The 22,133-nt window shown below is 42.2% G+C and overlaps 1 protein-coding gene across 1 annotated transcript in view; it reads left to right on the top strand.

Annotated features, from left to right (window-relative positions):
- Positions 1-22,133, top strand: part of mlh1 (mutL homolog 1, colon cancer, nonpolyposis type 2 (E. coli)) — a 57,170-nt gene that overhangs the window by 20,382 nt on the left and 14,655 nt on the right. The window contains exons 9-14 of the mRNA XM_072571072.1: positions 1,149-1,261; positions 10,302-10,395; positions 10,473-10,626; positions 14,707-15,047; positions 16,991-17,139; positions 18,249-18,357. Coding sequence (XP_072427173.1) covers positions 1,149-1,261; positions 10,302-10,395; positions 10,473-10,626; positions 14,707-15,047; positions 16,991-17,139; positions 18,249-18,357 — 960 coding nt within the window. The remainder of the gene's footprint in view (positions 1-1,148; positions 1,262-10,301; positions 10,396-10,472; positions 10,627-14,706; positions 15,048-16,990; positions 17,140-18,248; positions 18,358-22,133) is intronic.

Below are 22,133 nucleotides of genomic sequence, written 5' to 3'. Positions count from 1 at the left end.
CATGTTAGGCTTATCTCACAGAAGGCGATGGATGAAAGCCGTTTTCACACAGGAATGCAATTAGTGTAAGGGCACTTCACTGATCAACATTTAGGTGGTGTCATGGCTTAGTATGTTAAAACGCTTGCCTGATAAGCAGTAGATTTGGGTTCATACCTGGTGGTGACTATTTTAGGAGGCCCTCTTTTGGCACAGTGGACAAAGAAGCCTGGTTTCAAGTCCCACCTGCTGCAGAGGTGTAATAGCATCTCTGAACAGGTGAATTTGAAAAATAGTTAAATAAAAAAAAGTAATAGGGCTCTTGTGGTACAGTGCTAGTGTCTCTACCTTTGACCAAGGAGGCCTGGATTCAAGTTCCAAAAGCTCCAGTGCTGTGTAAGTAAGACATCTGAACAGGTTGTTTAGAAAAATAAATCTCAACTAAATGACAAGGGCACCATAACAAAAAATTTAAGACTGAGTAATAGCTGCTGACTGCTTCACTTCCAAGGCTATGTATGTGCCTGAGTGCCCTTGGAAAGGACACGTGATATCCACCAATATTCTCCGTGCCTTTAGTGAAGGTGAGCACCACATCTGCCTCAGCATTGATGGCTTGTATTACCACAGGCTTTGCACTTCAATTACTCAAATGGAAACACTCAGTGATTTACTGGTGATGGTTAATAGATGAGAAAATACTGTCGGTGATTTGGTGATGGAGGAAAGAAACAGTGCAGTTGTATGGGAGAGCATTCTGGATACAATAAAAGATAGTTTTAGGGATCTTATAGTGCATTAGTAATGTCCCTACCTCTGAGCCAGAAGGCCAGCATATCATGTCTGAGTAGGTTAATTAAAATATCTAAAACCGAATCACAGCAGGGCTCTTGTGACACAGTGGTATGTTTGGGCCAAAAGCTTCTGAGATGCATGATAACATCTCTGAACAAGTTGATTCGAAACTATCTAAGACTCAGTAGTTAATAAACTCAATTTCTGTCACATTGATTTGCGTGTAACACGTGACTGAAAACAAGCATTTCCTAATAAAATAACTTGTGGCATAGAACCACAAGACTGCAATATTTAATTAACCAGTCAGGTTGATTACTTTGATAACCTTAAAAGACAATCAATTTAGTGCCAAATTTTTATTTCTGCTGCAGGGAATTAATTGAAGTATGTTTTGAAGATCCAAAATTTGCTTTCACAATGAAAGGCTATATATCAAATGCAAACTATTCTGTGAAAAAGTGTATCTTTTTACTTTTCATCAATCGTAAGTAAACATTTCAATTTGTTTCTTGAAATGGTTCGTTTGGTGTCCTTGTCTACCACAAGCTTGCAGTTGAGTCCCTGTTCCCAGCATGTTTTGCTGGAGTAGAGTGCAGATGAGATAATTAAATAAGGGAATTGCAGATCTCCTAAAGTTTTCATTTGATCCAAAAAATAGTATCCAGTGAATTGGGCATGTATCTTTTCACTGTGTCTTGGTATGGTGGCAATGTTGGGTCTTTGCACTGCAATTTTCACCCATCTATTTCCTGGGTCAGTCAGAGAAATATAGGAAATAAGCAGTTGCACTATTTGGTGGTCATGGTGGGAAAATTGTTAGTGATGTAACTGGTGACACTGGGTAAAGCTTGGGAACCTTGAAGCTGCTGCTTTGCCTTCAGATTAAAACAAGCAGTACAGTATTCAAAATTTAATTTCTCCTCTCAGCAACATTAGGTGCCAATAGCTCTCAAGTGTTAAGGAGCATGTGGACCGAAATCTATTGCATGATGACACAGCATAATTTACATTCTATAATGGTGCTCACTACCATATTTGGGCAAATACATTCAATGCTCAGCAGCAGAGTTCAGTGAATAATCCCTGAAGTAGTAGAAGATCCCTTTCTGATTTTCTTCACTATTCTGCTTGCTTGTCCAAATTGCACTTGTTTACCAGATGAGTCTGAGCAGGAAAGCCAGCACAACAGCCAAAGTAAAACGTTGAGGGAGCAAGTGACCCTGGAAGGAAGATTGCTTTTGTCTTGGGTGAAGCAAAAACAAAAAAGAAACAAAATGAAAGTTTTCAACATGGCCACCATATTGTGTTTCCCTTATTTCATTTCTCTCTGTGCATCCATTGTACATAACCTATTGGATGATGATAAGTTCTGGGATTTTTCAGAATTAATATTCAGAATGTAATGTCAGCACGGAAACTGACCCATCAGTCCAACTGAACTGTGCTGACCAGATATCCTAAATTAATCTAGTCCCTTTTGCCTTTATTTGGCCCTTATCCCTCTAAACCCTTCCAATTCATATACCCACCAGATGCCTTTTAAGTGTTGTAATTGTACCAGCCTCCTCCACTTCCTCTGGCAGCTCATTCCATCCGTGCACCGCCCTCTGTGTGAAAAAGTTTCCCCTTGGGATTTTAAATCTCTCCCCTGTCATCTTAAACCTATGCCATCTAGTTTTGGATTCACCTACTGTGGCCATTCACTCTATACATGCCCGTCAAGATTTTATAAACCTCTATAAGATCACCCCTCAGCCTCTGACGCTTCAGGGAAAACAGCACCTGTCTGTTCAGCCTCTCTTGAGGCGGCATGGTGGCACAGTGATTAGCACTGCTGCCTCACAGCGCCAGAGACCTGGGTTCAATTCCCGCCTCAGGCAACTCTGTGTGGAGTTTGCACGTTCTCCCTGTGTCTGCGTGGGTTTCCTCCGGGTGCTCCGGTTTCCTCCCACAGTCCAAAAATGTGCAGTTAGGTGAATTGGCCAAGTTAAATTGCCTGTAGTGTTAGGTGAAGGGGTAAATGTAGGGGAATGGGTCTGGGTGGGTTGCGCTTCGGCGGGTGGGTGTGGACTTGTTGGGCCAAAGGGCCTGTTTCCATACTGTAAGTAATCTAATCTAATCTATAACTCAAAGCTCCAATTCTGGCAACATCCTTGTAAATTGTTTCTGCACCCTTTCAAGTTTAACAACATCTTTCCTCCAGCAGGGAGACCAGAATTGAATGCAGTACTGAAAAAGTGGCCTAATCAATGTCCTAAACAGCCACAGCATGACATTCCAACTTCTATAATTAAAGCACTGACCACTATAGGCAAATGTAATAAACACCTCCTTCACTAATCTGTCTAACTGTGACTCCACCTTCAAGGAACTATGAACCTGCACACCAAGGTCTTTTTGCTCAGCAACATTCCCTAGGGCCCTACCATTAAATGTATATGTTCTGCCCTGATTTGCCTTACCAAAATGCAACACCTCACACTTAGCTGAAATAAACTCCATCTGCCACTCCTCAGCCCATTGACCAATTTGATTAACATGCTGTTATACTCTTGAGATAATCACCTTCACTGACCACTGCATTGCCAATTTTGGTGTCATCTGCAAACTTATGAACCATCTATACTCTATACATAGCCAAATCATTGATATAAATATCAAAAATCAGTGAACCTAGCACCAATCCTTGTGGCACACCGTTGGTCACAGACCGCCAGTCCGATAAACAACCCTCCACCATCACCCTCTGTCTCCTACCTTCAAGTCAATTTTGTAACCAAATGGCTAGCTCTCTCTGGGTTCCATGTAGTCTAACCTTGCAATTAGTATTCTGCAAAATCAAAATTAAATAACTAAATAACATTTTGATGCAGACATCTTACTAATCCATTATAAGGCCAGAAGCAGGGTTATTGATTGCACAGTGTTCAGGTCTTTTCACAACTCCCCAGATACTGAAGCAGTCTGTCCATATGCAGCAAGACCTGGACAATATTAAGGCTTCAGTTGATAAATGGCAAATAACATTCATGTTACACAGGTGCCAGGAAATAACCCTTCAACAAAAGAGAATCTAACCACTTTCCTGTGACGTTTAGCAGTATTAGGAGAAAGTGAGGACTGCAGATGTTGGAGATCAGGGTTGAAGAATGTGGTGCTGGAAAAGCACAGCCGGTCAGGCAGCATCCGAAGAGCAGGACAGTCGACCTGCTTGAAACGTCAACTCTTATTTAGCAATATTATCACTGCTGAAATTCCCCAACATCCTGGGGATTATCTCTGACCATAAACTGAACTAACTGAGAGGCTAGGCATTCTGGGGTATTTCACCTGATTTTTTTCAGAACCTTTCCACCATCAAAAGTGCATGAATCAAGAGTGTGATGGAATGCTAACTATTTGGGGAAATGCAGCTCCAGTATCACAACAGCAAGCTCAGTGTCATCCAGGATAAAACAGACTACTTGATTAGTTTCCATCCACCACTTTAACATTTTCTTCCTTCAACACAGACACAATTTATATAATAGATTAGATGCCCAATCTTAACTTATTAAACTTTCTGTAACAGTATCTTCTAAATCCATGATCGCTACCTTTTCGAAGGACAAGGCAGTAAATGCCTGGGAGCCCCGTCATTTGTAAACTTACCCTCCAAGCCATACACCATCCTCGTTTGGAACTGTGCCACTAGGGTCAAAAACCTGGAGCTCCTCAATGATATTGTAGGTGTATCTACATGACATGGACTGCATTATTTCAAGAAAGCCTTTTTGATGGTTATGTGGAATGGGCAACAATTGCTAGCCTTGTCAGCAACACTCATGTCCCATCAAAGAATAAAAGAAATCTGTGGTCCCTGAGGCAAGTTGTAGAGAGACTGAGTAGGTTCTTGTCCAGATGTCTGATATCTCTGCAATTCTAGGCTCTGCTGAGTTTTCAGCATCCTCCCCCTCACTGAGGACGAACAATCAGTCCTCAGCAAAGGCCTTATCTTCGTACCCCTCTGTCCACGCATCAACAAATCCAATATGCGTTGTGATGTCGAACACTTCTTCCCCCGCCTCTGTCTCCAAGCTTATCTTTTCAATCAGGACTCACGCCCAGCCTCTGAGGACCCCTTCTCCCACCTCCAACACACTCCGTCCACCTGGACACCCCATGCTGGCCTATTACCGCCCTTGATCTCTTCATTTCCAACTGCTGCCAAGACATTAACTGCCTCAACCTGTCTACCCTACTCCAACATCTCCCCCTCAATGCGCAGCCCTCCACTCCCTCAGCTCCAATCCCAACCTCACAATCAAACCAGCGGATAAAGGGGGTGCAGTGGTAGTTTGGCACACTAACCCCTACATCGCTGAAGCCAGGTGCCAACTTGAAGACACCTTCTCCTACTATCCCCTCGACCATGACCCCACCACCCATCACCAAAGCATTATCTCCCAGACCATACAGAACCTCATCACCTCAGGAGATCTCCCACCCACAGCTTCCAACCTCATAGTACGGGAACTCTGCACCGCCTGATTCTGCCTTCTTCCCAAAATCCACAAGCCTGACCATCCTGGCCACCCCATTGTCTCAGCCTACTCCTGCCCCACCGAACTTGCCTCCACCTACCTCGATACGGTTCTATTCCCCTGGTCCAGGAGCTCCCCATGTACGTTTGGGACACCATACACGTCCGCCATCTCCTCCAAGACTTCCGTTTCCCTGGCACCCAATGCCTCCTCATCACCATGGACATCCAATCCCTCTACACTTCCATCCGCCATGACCAGGGCCTCCAAGCCCTCCATTTCTTTCTCTCCCGTCATCCCCAACAGTACCCTTCCACTGACACTCTTATTCATTTGGCTGAACTGGTCTTCACCCTTAACAATTTCTCCTTCGAATCTTCCCACTTCCCCAGACGAAAGGGGTAGCCAAGGGCACCCATATAGGCCCCAGCTATGCTGTCTCTTTGTTGGCTACATTGAACAGTCCATCTTCTGTAGTTACACTGGCACCACTCCCCACCTCTTCCTCCGCTACATTGTTGACTGCATTGGTGCCACCTGATCCTCCTATGAGGAGGTCGAGCAGTTCATCAATTTCACCAACACATTCCACCCCGACCTTAAATTCACATGGATCAAATCTGACACCTCCCACACCTTCCTGGACCTCTCCATCCCTGTAATGATGACCAACTCAACACTGACATTTTTTACAAACCCACTGACTCCCACAGCTACCTGGATTACACCTCTTCCCACCCTACCTCCTGCAAAAATGCTATCCCGTATTCCCAATTCCTTCACCTCCGCTGTATCTGCTCCCAGGAGGACCAGTTCCACCACAGAACACACCAGATGACCTACTCCTTTCAAGACCGTAATTTCCCCTCCCACATGGTTGAAGATGCCCTCCAATGCATCTCATCTACGTCCTGCACCTCCACCCTAAAACCCCACCCCTCCAACCGCAACAAGGACAGAACCTCCCGGTCCTCACCTTCCACCCCACCAACCTCTGCATAATCCGCCCACATTTCCGCCACCTACAAACGGACCCCACCTCCAGGGATATATTTCCCTCCCCACCCCTATCTGCTTTCCGCAAAGACCATTCCCACCGTGACTACCTGGTCAGGTCCATGCCCCTCAACAGCCCACCCTTCCCTCCTGGCACCTTCCCCTGCCACCGCAGGAATTGCAATACCTTTGCCAACACCTCCCCATCACCTCCATCTAAGGCCCTAAAGGAGCCTTCCACATCCATTTAAGTTTTACCTGAACTTTCACAAATGTCATTTATTGTATCCGTTGCGCCCGATGCGGTCTCCTTTACATTGGGGAGACTGGATGCTTTCTCGCAGAGCACTTTAGGGAATATATCCGGGACACCCTCGCCGATCAACCCCACAGCCCCATGGCCGAACATTTCAACTCCCCCTCCCACTCTGCCGAGGACATGCAGGTCCTGGGCCTCCTCCACCGCCGCTCCCTCACCACCCGCCACTTGGAGGAAGAAAGCCTCATCTTCAACTCCAGGGCATCAATGTGGACTTCACCATTTTCCTAATTTCTCCTCCCCCCACCTTACCCCAGTTCCAACCTTCCAGCTCAGCCCCATCCTCATGACCTGTCCTACCTGCCAATCTTCCTACCCACCTATCCACTCCACCCTTCCCTCTGGCCTATCACCTTTATCCCCACCCTCATCCACCTGTTGCACTCTAGGCTACCTTTGCCCCACCCCCCTCCCATTTATTTCTCCACCTTGGAGGCTCCCAGCCTCATTCCTGATGAAGGGCCGAAACGTTGATTTTCCTGCTCCTCGGATGCTGTCTGACCGCTGTGCTTTTCCAACATCATTTTAATCCTGATCTCTGCAATTCTGTTTTATAATGTAATATGAAGCTTTAACATGGACAGAGATCCTGAAAGGAATGAATATTTAGCCCTTTTGGAGTAGCAGATAGGGGAGAGAGAATTTCATTTGGATTTTGAACTTATAACTTATAATGGTGTGGGGCTAGGGCAGGATATTCAGGTCTCTTAGTCATGCAATTTTGAGAAGCTGATGCACATCTTGCCAGAATAGCTCCCCAACATGTTCTTATCTCAAAGTGAACTTGTTAAATGTATGTTGACTCTGACATCAGGCACCTGCTCAGCAGCAGCAGTATCTAATCAATGAATATTAGATGCCCACTTAGGGACACATTGGTGAAGCTTCTGGGCTCTTTTTCTTATTATATTCATTCATGGCATGAGGGCATGAGTTCCTCCTGCTGAAGTCTAAGCCCTGTAAATGGCTGGAGATGCCTTCCCCAGAAATCTAGCCTCTAATCTGATAGTCATTTAAGCTTGTGCAAAAGATTATGGAAACTCAATTTATACTGAACTTAATGTTTGCTTGACATTTCTGGATTCTCTGCACTGAACTGATTGATTTTGGATGAATTGGTTTTGAGTTTCCACAATGTGCTGGGTATCAGAGAAGTGCTGTAAGTCATCAAGGAACAAGATGATAGTTGAACAAGATATCGCAATGGATAAGATGCAGGCAGCACAATTGTGGAAAGTTTGGAGTTTAATAGGCTGGTCACTACCTTGCAATAAGAGTCTGAGTGGTGACAAAATTATGGTAAGGATTTTAATTTCCCCATGACATTTAATTGGCATTACCATCACTGATATCAACCCCTGTCAATATCTTGGGGATTACTATTAACTAGAAACTAAACTAGACTAGCCATACAAATACTGTAGCTACAAAAGCAGGCCAGAGGCTAGGAATCCTCCAAACAGTAAATTATCTCCTGCCTCTCTGAAGCCAGTCCCATCATTTACAAGATGCTGGTGGAATATCTCCATTTGCCTGGATGAATGTAGCTCCAATCACAGTCAATCTCCACTTTACCCAATACAAAGCAGCCTGCTTGATTAACACCCATTCACCATCTTCAACTTTCTCTTCTTAAACCAATTACAGTCAGTATGTACTATCTACAAGATGCACGGGACAATCACACCAATTCTCCTTTGACAGCACCTTCAAAATTTGTGAACCCTACTACTTAGCAGGACAAGGGCAACAGGTGTATAGGAGCCCTACCATCACTGTCACATTCCTTTCCAAGACATATATCATTGTGAACTTTATCTAAATTCCTTCATTGTCAGTATGTGAAAATCCCACGAACTCTCTTCCTAACGGCATTGTGAATGTACATACTACCATGGACTGCAGCAGTTTAAGAGGTTCACTATCATCATCATTCTTCTCCAGGACAGTTAGGGATTAAAATTAAACGATGGCCTGGTCAACGATTCCCAAATTCTCTGAATGAATATTTTAAAAATGTTTGGGATGTAAAGATGGAGGAGAGGCAGAATATTTCTCCACTTCTACAAATTAATATTTATTTTTATTTAAGTTTTTATATAGGTTTATGAAATTGATTTTTGATATGTTTCATATGCAACTATATACAATTTACCTGTGATACTAAAGTTGCAAGTATGATGTAAATGAGACCATCTCAGTCTGGCACTTTCATTTGCTTTCTTAAAATTTGTTTCAGCTTGTTAGCATCCGTAGAGCCCTGTTTTGGCAATCTGGACCTGGGTTTGAACTCCAGTGTTAAATAATTTGGTGTCCAACATTCATTAGCAGAATTTACATGATAATTGTCTGAATCTCCATGGGATAGTAGTGAGTTCTTTCTCCTCTGAATGGGTGTCAAGGGACCCTTTTCCAGGACAGTACTTTCAAGTGAACTTAGTTTTCCAGTTCTTGCATAACTCTTACTCTTCTTTGCCAAGGCACTTACTCAGAGTGGAAAGCAGGGGGTATATTTTTCAAATTTGAAGAGTCATCAACCGAGAAAGAGAAGCTTTCAGCACAGTTCCCACATTCCTTCCTAGTAGTCCAAATTCCATGCTGGGATTGGGAATTTGTCAGACCTTTCAGCTGACTTTGTTGGTCTGTGATGGACCTTGTGCGTCACATCTATGTCAATCTTAATTTGTGAGCATTGAAAACGCATTGTCAGTAGTTTGCTGGGTATTGCTGTGTTTCCAGAATCTAAATTTTAATTTTTGCTTCTTGCATTTGTTATCATTTATATCTCTGTTGTCTAGATAGTTTTCATTTTTCTTTAGTTAAATATATTTCTCCTGAACACTTTCATCGCCTTTTAATTATTTCCCATTGTTTTTCTGTCTGTTTTGTCAATTTTGTTTTGCTGTTTACCTTTTCTTCACCTCCTCAGACTTCAGCCTCTTTCCATTGATTTACTTTAAACTTCATAATGTGTCTGAAATTTTAGTACTTTGTGATTATAATTGCCTCGATGTTTTCCATGTTGGTTTATTTCATCTAATTTATTCAATACCCATTGCTAGTTTCAATAGTAAATACTCCCTTTTAGGCCTTTTAGATTCAGCGTAAGAGAGAAATTCTTTATGCACATAAACTGCATTTCCTTTCCCCTGTTTCCTTATGTCATCTTGCCTGTTTACTTATGAATAGATGAAATCCCCTATGTTTATCTTTTACTTCTCTTGTAAATCTCAATGATTAGTTTTTAAGCTGTATGACCCACTTGAGGTCCACCACTGCTGGTATTGTAATAGGAGTTAAATATTTAATCAAATTATTGAAAGTCCTCAAGTGGTGCCTGATGAACTAAAGTTCATCTGACAAATTTTCTGCACTTAACAATCAGCTACTATTTATTAGAAGTTAATAAGTTGCAACTGAAGCAGACAAAATAAGAGTTACCAACTTGGGTAACATCTGTGGAAAGATTAACAAAGTTGACATTTCAAGTCCAATGATTCTTCTTGAGAACATAATAGAGATTGGTGCCTAGTTCAGGCTAGCTTTCACCATAAATTAATATGTTGTCTAATGGTTTGATCCTGGAGACTTTGTTGCATTTGAATGTAGTTCTGCAATTGTTCAAATATTTCTGATGGATCTGTCGTGATTCCTCACATCTAATTTTTCTTTCAATTATTTTGAAGATCGCTTGGTGGAATCCACTGCTTTACGGAAGGCAATCGAAACTGTCTATGCAGCCTATCTTCCTAAAAATACACATCCCTTCCTGTATCTGAGGTAAGTATGATAGATTGCAAAGGACAGTTATTCTTGTTGTATGTGCAGTGTTTAGGACTATTTTTCTTTTCTTCAAGCCTTGAAATATTGCCACAGAATGTTGATGTAAATGTTCATCCCACGAAGCATGAAGTACACTTTCTCCACGAGGACAGTATCATCGAGAGTGTGCAACAACATATTGAAAGTAAGCTACTTGGTTCCAACTCCTCAAGAACATACTTCACACAGGTCAGTATTATGCTTACAATCATTCTCTAAATAAATATGGCCATGTTTCCTCTACCATATATTTCTAGTGGGGGCATAACATTATAGTTGTTCTCTGAGCAGGTTTATCTTAATATTAGAACTTCTTATCATTCAAAATCTCCATTCATTTGCTTTTTATGGTGTTTGAACATAAGAATGTTTCAGCTTAAAAATGAGCTGTTTGGCTGATGTAGTCTACACTGGTGTTTTATCTAAGTGCTCTAAGGTTGTTCTATTCTTTTTACTTAATGTCTCCCTGTAATGTTCCTCTTTGGGAGTCAGTTAGCTCAATTGATAGGAAAGCTGGTTTGTGATGCAGATTGATGTCAACAATATGGGTTCAATTCTTGGAATGGCTGAGGCTGCTGTGAAGGACTTACCTTCTCAATCTTTCCTTTCTCCTCGGGCAGGATGACCCTCGAGTTGAACCTGAAAAATGTGTTGCTGGAAAAGCGCAACAGGTCAGGCAGCATCAAAGGAGCTGGAGAATCGATGTTCCTGCTCCTTTGATGCTGCCTGACCTGCTGCGCTTTTGCAGCAACACATTTTTCACCTCTGATCTCCAGCATCTGCAGTCCTCACTTCCTCAAGTTAAACCACCCTCCATTGTGTCTCTCTAATAAGTGAGTAAGTTCTTTGGTCTGGGCGATTATGGTGACTTTTAAAATTCTACTTTGTTGAGCATCTGTTCATATCCCTTCTAGAGGAATTTTTGGACTTGTTTCAAAAACAATCATATCTCTACAATTTATTCATTCTCGATTATGGGTGTACCTACTAGAGAGTGTAAAACTTGACTTACTCGTGGGAAATAAGGCAGGGGTGTCAGTGGGGGAGCACTTTGGGGTCAGCGGCCATAATTCTATTAAATTTAAAATAATGATGGAAAAGAATAGACCAGATCTAAAAGTTGAAGTCCTAAATTGGAGAAAGGCCAATTTTGACGGAATTAGGCAAGAACCTTTTAAAGCTGATTGGGGGCAGATGTTCGCAGGTAAAGGGAAGGCTGGAAAATGGGAAGCCATCAGAAATGAGATAACGAGATTCCAGAGTAAGTATATTCCTGTCAGGGTGAAAGGGAAGGCTGGTAGGTATAGGGAATGCTGATGCTGGATGACCAAAGAAATTGAGGGTTTGGTTAAGAAAAAGGAAGCATCTGTAAGGTACAGACAGGATAGATCAAGTGAATCCTTAGAGTATAAAGGAAGTAGGAGTATACTTAAGAGGGAAATCAGGAGAGCAAAAAGGGGACATGAGATAGCTTTGGCAAATAGAATTAAGGAGAATCCAAAAGGTTTTTACAAATATCTTAAGGACAAAAGGGTAACTCGGGAGAGAATAGGGCCCCTCAAAGATCAGCAAGGCGGCCTTTGTGTGGAGCCACGGAAAATGGGGGAGATACTAAATGAGTATTTTGTATCAATATTTACTGTGTAAAAGGATATGGAAGATATAGACCGCAGGGAAATAGATGGTGACATCTTGCAAAGTGTCCATAATACAGAGAAGGAAGTGCTAGACGTCTTGAAACGGTTAAAAGTGGATAAATCCCCAGGACCTGATCAGGTGTACCCAAGAACTCTGTGAGAAGCTAGAGAAGTGATTGCTGAGCCTCTTGCTGAGATATTTGTATCATCGATAGTCACAGGTGAGGTGCCGGAAGACTGGAGGTTGGCTAACATGGTGCCACTGTTTAAGAAGGGTGGTAAAGACAAGCCAGGGAACTATAGACCAGTGAGCCTGACGTTGGTGGTGGGCAAGTTGGTGGAGGGAATCCTGAAGGACAGGATGTACATGTATTTGAAAAGGCAAGGACTGATTAGGGATAGTCAACAAGGCTTTGTGTGTGGGAAGTCATGTCTCACAAACTTGATTGAGTTTTTTGAAGAAGTAACAAAGAGGATTGATGAGGGCAGAGCGGTAGGTGTGATCTATATGGATTTCAGCAAGACATTCAACAAGGTTCCCCATGGGAGACTGATTAGTAAAGTTAGATCTCACAGAATACAGGGAGAACTACTATTTGGATACAGAACTGGCTCAAAAGTAGAGGACAGAGGGTGATGGTGGAGGGTTGTTTTTCAGACTGGAGGCCTGTGACCAGTGGAGTGCCATAAGGATTGGTGCTGGGCCCTCTACCTTTGTCATTTACATAAATGATTTGGATGCGAGTATAAGAGGTACAGTTAGTAAGTTTGCACTTGACACCAAAATTGGAGGTGCAATGGACAGCGAAGAGTGTTACCTCAGATTACAACAGGATCTTGACCAGATGGGCTAATGGGCTGAGAAGCGACAGATGGATTTTAATTCAGATAAATGCGAGGTGCTGCATTTGGAAGAGCAAATTTTAGCAGGACTTATACACTTAATGGTAAGGTCCTAGGGAGTATTGCTGAACAGAGAGACCTTGGAGTGCAGGTTCATAGCTCCTTGAAAGTGGAGTCGCAGGTAGATAGGATAGTGAAGAAGGCATTTGGTATGCTTTCCTTTATTGGTCAGAGTATTGAGTACAGGAGTTGGGAGGTCATGTTGTGGCTGTACAGGACATTGGTTAGGCCACTGTTGGAATATTGCGTGCATTTCTGGTCTCCTTCCTATTGAACAGATGTTGTGAAACTTGAAAAGGTTCAGAATAGATTTACAAGGATGTTGCCAGGGTTGGAGGATTTGAGCTACAGGGAGAGGCTGAACAGGCTGGGGCTGTTTTCCCTGGAGTGTCAGAGGCTGAGATGTGACCTTAGAGGTTTGCAAAATTGAGGGGCATGGATAGGGTAAATAAGCAAACTTTTTTTCCCTGGGATTGGGGAGTCCAGAACTAAAGGGTTTAGGGTGAGAGGGGAAAGATGTAAAAGAGACCTAAGGGGCAACTCTTTCACGCAGAGGGTGGTACGTGAATGGAATGAGCTGCCAGAGGAAGTGGTGGAGGCAGGTACAATTTGCAACATTTAAGATGCATTTGGATGAGTATATGAATGGGAAGGTTTTGGAGGGATATGGGCTGGGTGCTGGCAGGTAGGGCTAGATTGGGCTAGGATATCTGTTCAGCATGGACGGGTTGGACCGAAGTGTTTGTTTCCATGCTGTACATCTCTATGGCTCTATAACTATTCAAGATAAAGCATTCCATCTGACACTCATCCCATTCACCACTTGAAGCACTTCTTTCCTAAATCAGTGGTCTATAGTGATTGCAAAGTGTACATGTGAAACTATGACAGCACCTCCAGAATCATATCTACCACTTGCAAATTCCTTTCCAAATTTAACACTATCTTGACTTGGAAATATAGTGTTGTTTCTTCATTGCCACTGGGTTGAAATTCTGGAATTCCCTCCCTGACAGGGCAATGGGTGTACCAATCAGTTTAAAGAGGTCAGTTCACCACACTAATGATGGACATTTAGAAATGGGAAATTAATATTGGCCTCACCAATGATACAAACTGAGTGGAGAATTGGAGGAATTAATTGCCTGTTATACTTTCTCTTACTGAAAACTGAAATTAAATCAAGAAATAAAACAAAAAAAAACATAGAATGAGATGGAAGCAGAGGATTTAATATAAAGCTATTGAACTCAAAAGATTGTACAGTCTAATAGGGACTTTAAGAGAACAAGGGGATCTTCTGAGGCCAGTGAGAGGCAAAAGAGTCAGGATTGCTTCTCATGGGCAGAGGCATTGGAAACTTGGCCTGCTGCAAATATACCACTTGAAGAGGATTGCACCTGTTAATCCTTTGCAACTTGGCTACTTTCCAATTGAGTAATAGAGTAAATATTATTGTTGCTAAAAAGCAAAAGCCTAGATCTTATAATTATTGTTTACCTATTTAAAAACATTGATAATACTCACTTTCAGTTAAAAATAACTGTCAGAAACATGTAACATAGCATGGACAGCTATGTTCTCTATTTTGAGAGTTTTATATGGAAAACTTAGTTCAGTCGATCATGTGCTCCCTTTCCTTGAGTGACAGCAATAAAATAAATGTAATAGCATAATAAATTTTGTATATCTTACTAAATAATGGAAATTTCTCTCTTAACCTGGTTAGACTTTACTGCCTGGCCCAACCATAACCTCCAATGACTTTATCAAGCCTTCAGTAGCATCAGCCACACTTCCAAGTTCGAACGACAAACCATATGCTCATCAAATGGTGCGCACGGACTCCAAGGAACAAAAAATTGATGCCTTTCTACAACCAATCAACAAACCACAGGAGGCACTACCCACCACTGTTTCTGTTGATGGAGGGACTGTGTGTCAGGACTCTGAGATGGAGGACCTAAGTGATATTGACTTACTTGCTGCGGAAAAAGCTGGGAGCTCAAGTACAAGCATTCAGAAACCCTTGCGTCCATGCAATGATGACCCATCCAGTGCCCCAGCCAGGTAAATGATGATTGTCAATGTAGAAATCCCTTGAATTTCTGAACATTATTTTATGAATTTCTTCATGGGCTAGTTACAGTCACAGCTCAGAAAAAAAAAGGCCTTTTGGCCCTTCAATCCTGTGCCAGTCAAAAACAAGCTTTTTGGTAGGCTAATCGTATTTTCCAACATTTGGACCATAGTTTTGTATGCCTTGGCATTGCAAGTGCGCATCTAAATCCTACTTAAATATTATGAGTGTTTCTTCATCTACCACCCTTTCAGACTGTGAATTTGAGATTCTCACTAGCCTCTGGGTGAAAACCTTTTTTTTTCCCTTCTCAACCTTCTGCCCCTTACTTTAAATCTGTCCCGGTCCTTGATCTCTCCACCAAAGGATAAAGTAATGTCTATCCTATCCATGCCCCCCCCCCCCCCCCATAATTTTATTTATCTCAATAATGCCCCCACCCCATGCCCAATGTCCTCTGCTGCAAGGAAAACAACCACAGTTTATCCAGTCTCTTTTCATAACTGAAATTCTCCAGCCCAGGCAACATGTCTAGTTAATCTCCTCTGCATCCTTTCCAGTACAGTCACATCCCCGCTATAACTTGGTGCATAAGGAGGTTGCATAAAGTGAGGGAGTTGATAGAATTAAATTGTAGTTAGAGCTCGCAGTCAAGATTTTCCACACTACCTGAAAACCCTTCCCCCTAGTAGCTGTGCTGCCTGCAACGTCCTTGTCTGTTTGTCACTTGTTACTAGGTGATATCCTAGAGTGGCATAGGGTGTATCTTATTGTTTGTATAAAAGTGACTGACAGTTTCAAACTACTGAGTTCTTCTGTTTAAAATTTTGAAAATATTACTGGTTGTAGGGGAAATTGTAATGCAAAACTAAGGGACCTTTCTGTTGACAGGGTGGATGGAGCAGGTGTACAATTGTTGGTGTAAGAGCATGTCACTTCTTTTTTTCTTTGGCAATTCTTGTATTCATCCACTCGGTTAGATTCCAGTAGAGTGATTTTTAAATGCTTTGAGTAGCTGCTCAGTGCAGTTTGAGTTTAAATTTGCATGATTCTTGGTTTGAATGAATAGGTGACAAAAGCTGTTCCCAGGTGGTCTGTATTTAATGGTCAAAGTGCCACTCTACTTCTGATGGTGGAACACTGAAAGTGAATACATCGCTAAACTGTAACTGAGATCCAGATTCATTCACTACTTGATCAGTAAACACTGTATACAATTTATTGAGCACTTTTTGTTAAGCATGCTCAGATTACTGGTGAAAAAAATTAAAACTTGCTTGAACCTTGAATTGTTTTTGTTCCAAGAAGTGAAAAAAAAGATGGTTTTAATCTTTCGACTGAGCAGAGGAAAACAATTTTGCATATCCTTCAAATAAATGTTGTCTTCAGTTTAGTTTAAGGGCCGACTTATTTTTGTTTTGAAGATAGTGGTATTCTGCCATGGTGATAAATTTTAAGTGCCAAGGTAACTTTATAGATTTCTAATTAAAATAACAAATAAAGTCTCATGTCAGTTTTGTGACATCAGACTCTGATTCTAAAATTTTCATTTAGAAAATGAAAAAACTGGCACTATGTTGCCAGTTTGAATCATGTCACTTGAAATTCTTGGAGTCTACTGATCTTGCTGCTAGCAAAGAAATTACTGAATTATCAAACGCAAAAAATAAAGGCATCATTGCTTTTGTTACTATTTATTTCTACTCGTGATTTTTGTTAAGTTGTTGTTGTGAGGCAGTTGAAAACATAACCCTAATTATGAAATGTCTTCCATGTAATGGTGTGTAAATTAAATAAAAAGATTCAAAGACAACCAGTAACTGAAAGTGAATGGCTGGATAAATGGGGTGAATATGTTAAGAAGTTATCAGTATATAAATCTAAAATAATGCATCTTGATACTTATGTAAGGCAAAATCTTGTTTATTCATAGGAAACGATCAAGGGTAGATTCACCAGGTGAGATAAAAGAAGCAAACTCCAGTCATGAGATGACAGCTGCCCATCTTCCAAAGAGGAGAATTATTAACTTAACCAGTATTCTCACCCTGCAAGGGGAGATCAACAATCAGAACCATGCAGGTGCAATATATTTTAATGATTTTAAATCAGGGAAGTGAATGTACTACTGTCATGTTTGCAGTTGACACAGAAATAAATGGGAAGGCAAGTGGTGAAGATGAGAGTCTGCAAAGTGATACAAATAGGTTAGGTCAGTGGGCAAAATGGAATATAATGTGGGAAAGCAGGAAGAAAAGAGATGAATAGTATTTAAATGGAAAGAGATTTGGGAGTCTTTGGTGTATAAACCACAAAAGTTAGTGTACAGGTTCAGCAGGTAATGGGTAAGACAAGTGGACTGTTGGCCTTTCATTCAATGAGAATGGAGTACAAAATTAGGGAAGTATTGCTGAAACTATACGTGGCACTGGTCAACCACATCTGGAATAAAATGAACAGTTTTGGGAGCCAATACTAAAGAAAGATATGTGGGCATTGAACCTTTGCTGGAATGTATCCAATCAGTTAATCCTGAGTCTGGAAGCATTTTCTTATGAGAAGACGTTGAGTAGATTAGGCTTGTACTATTGGAGATAAGAATGAAAGGTGACCTTATTGAAACATGTGAAGTTTTTAGGGGCTTTGACAGGGTAGATTTTGGAAGGTTGTTTCCCCTTGTGTGAGTCTAAACCCAGAGGGCATAATGGGTCAGCCATTTAAGACAGAAGAGGAGGAATTTCTTCTCTCCAGTATATGAATCTGTGGAATGCTGGATTGTTAAGTATACTAAACTTTGAGATAGATTTTTAATCAGTAAGGGGATAAAAGGTTTTTTGGCAAAGGCAGGTAAATCGAGAATGGCAGAGAGACTCGATGATTCAGATCATCTACGAAGGTTCCTTGGCCTTATGGTCTTAAGTTAGAGGTGCCAGCTATTAGATATGTTACTGTCAGAGGAGGAATAGATGAGAGGCAAAGTTCATGTGTGTTGGTTTTGTGTGTATATATTGCCATTTCTTACAGATGTATTAGCCAAGCCTTTATCCAGTGTTTCTCAGTAAGTGAGAATGAAATCAAAATTGGACAAAACAAATACAATAGAAATGCTGTTGATGTTATACTTAACATGATGCAATAAGATGGCATTATTGTGGTCAGGGTACTAATTCTCTTGCTATTTTGTCTCTAAGGCCTACAAGACATGTTACAGAATCATTCATTTGTTGGTTGTGTAAATCCTCAGTGGGCACTGGTGCAGTATCAAACAAAACTTTACCTGATCAATACTTCTAAACTCAGGTAATTCATATATTGTTATGATCCCAGAATAGACTGTGAATTTTGTTATAATCTTGGGTGATGCCAAGAAAGTATGCAATTATCTGGTTACGGGCCAGTAAGCTTTCATTTTTCAAGTAGACAATATGTGTGGTCCAGGGAACATACTAAGTGTAAAGTTACAAGCATCAATGGTATTGAAAAAACTAGTTCTTACTATACAAGTTAGAACAATAATACAATTCTAAGGCCCAGAATTATGTGGTAGACATGGATAGTACACTTTGACTGAACATCCCACAATGCATATTTGTTTTTGCTCATTAATGTAATGTGGGCATTGCTGGCACAGCCAGCATTTATTTCCCATCCCTATTTGTCCTTGAAGTAATGCGAGGTGCTGCTTTGAATTGATACATTCCATGAGCTGTGGGTAGACCTTAAGGAGGGAATTCCATAGTTTTGACTAACTAACTTTGAAGGAACAGTGATATGTTCCCAAGTCAGGGTAGTGAGTGATTTGGAGGATGCTTTCAGATAGTGGTACTCCCATGTTTCTGCTGCCCTTGTCCTTCTGGATGGAAGTAGTTGTGGATTTGGAATTTAAGGAGGTAATATCATATGTGATCAGAACAGATCCCACAGATTTTTTTGACGATTTCTGATAGTTCTGAAGAAGTTCCTGGATCTGATACGTTGATTCTGATTTTGTTCCACAGATGTTACCAGATCTGCTGAGTTTGTCCAGGTCGTGTTTTCCGGGTCCTTAAGGGGGAGGGGGAGAAGCCTGAAGTCGTGGTCCATATTGGCACCAATGACATAGGTAGGAGGAGTGCTGAGGATGTTAGACAGGCTTTTAGGGAGCTAGGTTGGAAGCTCAGAGTTAGAACGAGCAGAGTTGTTGTCTCTGGTTTGTTACCCGTGCCACGTGATAGAGAGTCGAAGAATAGGGAGAGAGAACAGTTAAATGCGTGGCTACAGGGATGGTGCAGGAGGGAGGGATTTCGGTACTTGGATAACTGGGGTTCTTTCTGGGGAAGGTGGGACCTCTATAAACAGGATGGTCTGCACCTGAACCTGAGGGGCACCAGTATCCTTGGGGGGAGGTTTGCTAGTGCTCTTGGGGGGGGGTTTAAACTAACTCTGCAGGGGCATGGGAACCCAGACTGTAGCTTTAGGGTGCAGGATCTGGAGTGTAGGGAGGTTAGGAATATGGCATCAATCTTAAAGGAGGGTGCCTGTAAACAGAAGAGTGGCTTGAAGTGTGTATACTTTAATGCCAGAAGTATACGAAATAAGGTAGGTGAACTCGCAGCGTGGGTTGGTACCTGGGACTTCGATGTTGTGGCTATTACGGAGACATGGCTAGATCAGGGACAGGATTGGCTGTTGCAGGTTCCAGGGTTTAAATGTTTTAGTAGGGTCAGAGGTGGGGGTAAAAGGGGGGGGGGGGGGTGTGGCTTTGCTTGTCAAAGATAGTATTACAGCGGTGGATAGGAAGATGGACGAAGATTTGCCATCTGAGGTAGTTTGGGTTGAGGTTAGGAATAGGAGAGGTGAGGTCACCCTGTTAGGAGTCTTTTACAGGCCTCCTAATAGTCCTAGAATCATTGAAGAAAGGATTGCGAAGATGATTCAGGAGAAGAGTGACAGTAATAGGGTGATTGTTATGGGAGACTTTAACTTTCCTGATATTGATTGGGAAAGCTATAGCTCAAGTTTGTTAGATGGGTCAGTGTTTGTGCAATGTGTGCAGGAGAGCTTCCTGACACAATATGTAGATAGGCCAACAAGAGGTGAAGCCATACTGGATTTGGTTCTGGGTAACGAACCAGGCCAGGTATTAGAACTAGAGGTAGGTGAGCACTTTGGGGACAGTGACCACAATTCGGTGATTTTTACTCTAGTGATGGAGAGGGATAAGTGTGTACTACAGGGCAAGAGTTATAGCTGGGGGCAGGGAAATTATGATGCGTTGAGACATGACTTAGGATGTGTGGATTGGAAAAGTAGATTCCAAGGCAAGAGCGTAATTGATATGTGGAACTTGTTCAAGGAGCAACTATTGAGTGTCCTTGATAAGTACGTACCTATCAGGCAGGGAGGAAAGGGTCGTGTGAGGGAGCCGTGGTTTAATAAGGAATTGGAATCCCTTGTTAAATGGAAGAGGGCGGCCTTTGTAAAGATGAGGCGTGAAGGTTCAATAAGGGTGATTGAGAGTTATAAGGTAGCCCGGAAGGACCTGAAGAGAGAGCTAAGAGCAGCAAGGAGGGGACATGAAAGGTCCTTAGTTGGTAGGATTAGGGAAAACCCTAAGGCTTTCTATAGGTATGTTAGGAATAAAAGAATGACTAGGGTAGGAATAGGTCCAATCAAGGATAGTAATGGGAAGTTGCGTGTGGAGGCTGAAGAGATTGGGGAGGCACTGAATGAATACTTTTCGTCAGTATTCACTCAGGAACAGGACATTGTTGTCGATATGAATACTGAGGCACGAATAAGTAGAATGGATGGCTTTGAGATATGTAGAGAAGAGGTGTTAGAAATTCTGGCAAGGGTGAAAATAGATAAGTCCCCTGGGCCTGATGGCATTTATCCTAGGATTCTCCGGGAAGCAAGGGAGGAGATTGCAGAGCCATTGGCCTTGATTTTTGTGTCCCCTTTGTCTACAGGAGTAGTGCCAGAGGACTGGAGGCTAGCAAACGTGGTTCCCTTGTTCAAGAAGGGGAGTAGGGATAATCCTAGTAACTATAGGCCGGTGAGTCTCACTTCTGTTGTGGGCAAAGTCTGAGAGAGAATTGTAAGGGATAGGATTTATGCACATCTGGATAAGAATGATGTGATCAAGGATAGTCAGCATGGTTTTGTGAAGGGCAGGTCGTGCCTCACAAACCTTATTGAATTCTTTGAGAAGGTGACTAAGGAGGTAGATGAGGGGAAAGCGGTAGATGTGGTATATATGGATTTTAGTAAGGCGTTTGATAAGGTCCCCCATGGTAGGCTACTGCAGAAAATACAGAGATATGGCATTGAGGGTGAGTTGGAGGTTTGGATTAGGAATTGGCTCTCTGGAAGAAGACAAAGGGTAGTAGTTGTTGGCAAAGGTTCATCTTGGAGTGCCGTCACTAGCGGTGTTCCGCAAGGATCTGTTTTGGGACCATTGCTGTTTGTCATTTTTATAAATGACCTGGAGGAAGGGTTAGAAGGTTGGGTGAGCAAGTTTGCGGATGATACGAAAGTCGGAGGAGTTGTAGACAGTGAGGAAGGATATGGCAGGTTACAGCGGGATATAGAGAAGCTGCAGAGCTGGGCAGAAAGGTGGCAAATGGAGTTCAATGTAGCTAAGTGTGAGGTGATTCACTTTGGTAAGAGTAATAAAAAGATGGATTACTGGGCTAATGGTAGACTACTTGGTAGTGTGGAAGAGCAGAGGGATCTTGGTGTCCATGTACACAGATCTCTGAAAGTTGCCACCCAGGTAAATAGTGCAGTGAAGAAGGCATATGGCGTACTGGCTTTTATTGGTAGAGGAATTGAGTTCCGGAGTCCTGAGGTCATGCTGCAATTGTATAAGACTCTGGTGCGGCCGCATCTGGAATATTGTGTGCAGTTTTGGTCGCCATACTATAGGAAGGATGTGGAGGCACTGGAACGGGTGCAGAGGAAGTTTACCAGGATGTTGCCTGGTATGGTAGGAAGATCCTATGAGGAAAGGCTGAGGCACTTGGGGTTGTTTTCATTGGAGAAAAGAAGGTTTAGGGGTGACTTGATAGAGGTGTACAAGATGATTAGGGGGT

This window comes from Chiloscyllium punctatum, chromosome 5 (assembly GCF_047496795.1).
Source record: "Chiloscyllium punctatum isolate Juve2018m chromosome 5, sChiPun1.3, whole genome shotgun sequence".
NCBI classification, from domain to species: Eukaryota; Metazoa; Chordata; class Chondrichthyes; order Orectolobiformes; family Hemiscylliidae; genus Chiloscyllium; species Chiloscyllium punctatum.
The sequence above is the reverse complement of the archived record's forward strand: the minus strand, read 5'-3'. Positions and strand labels throughout refer to the sequence as shown.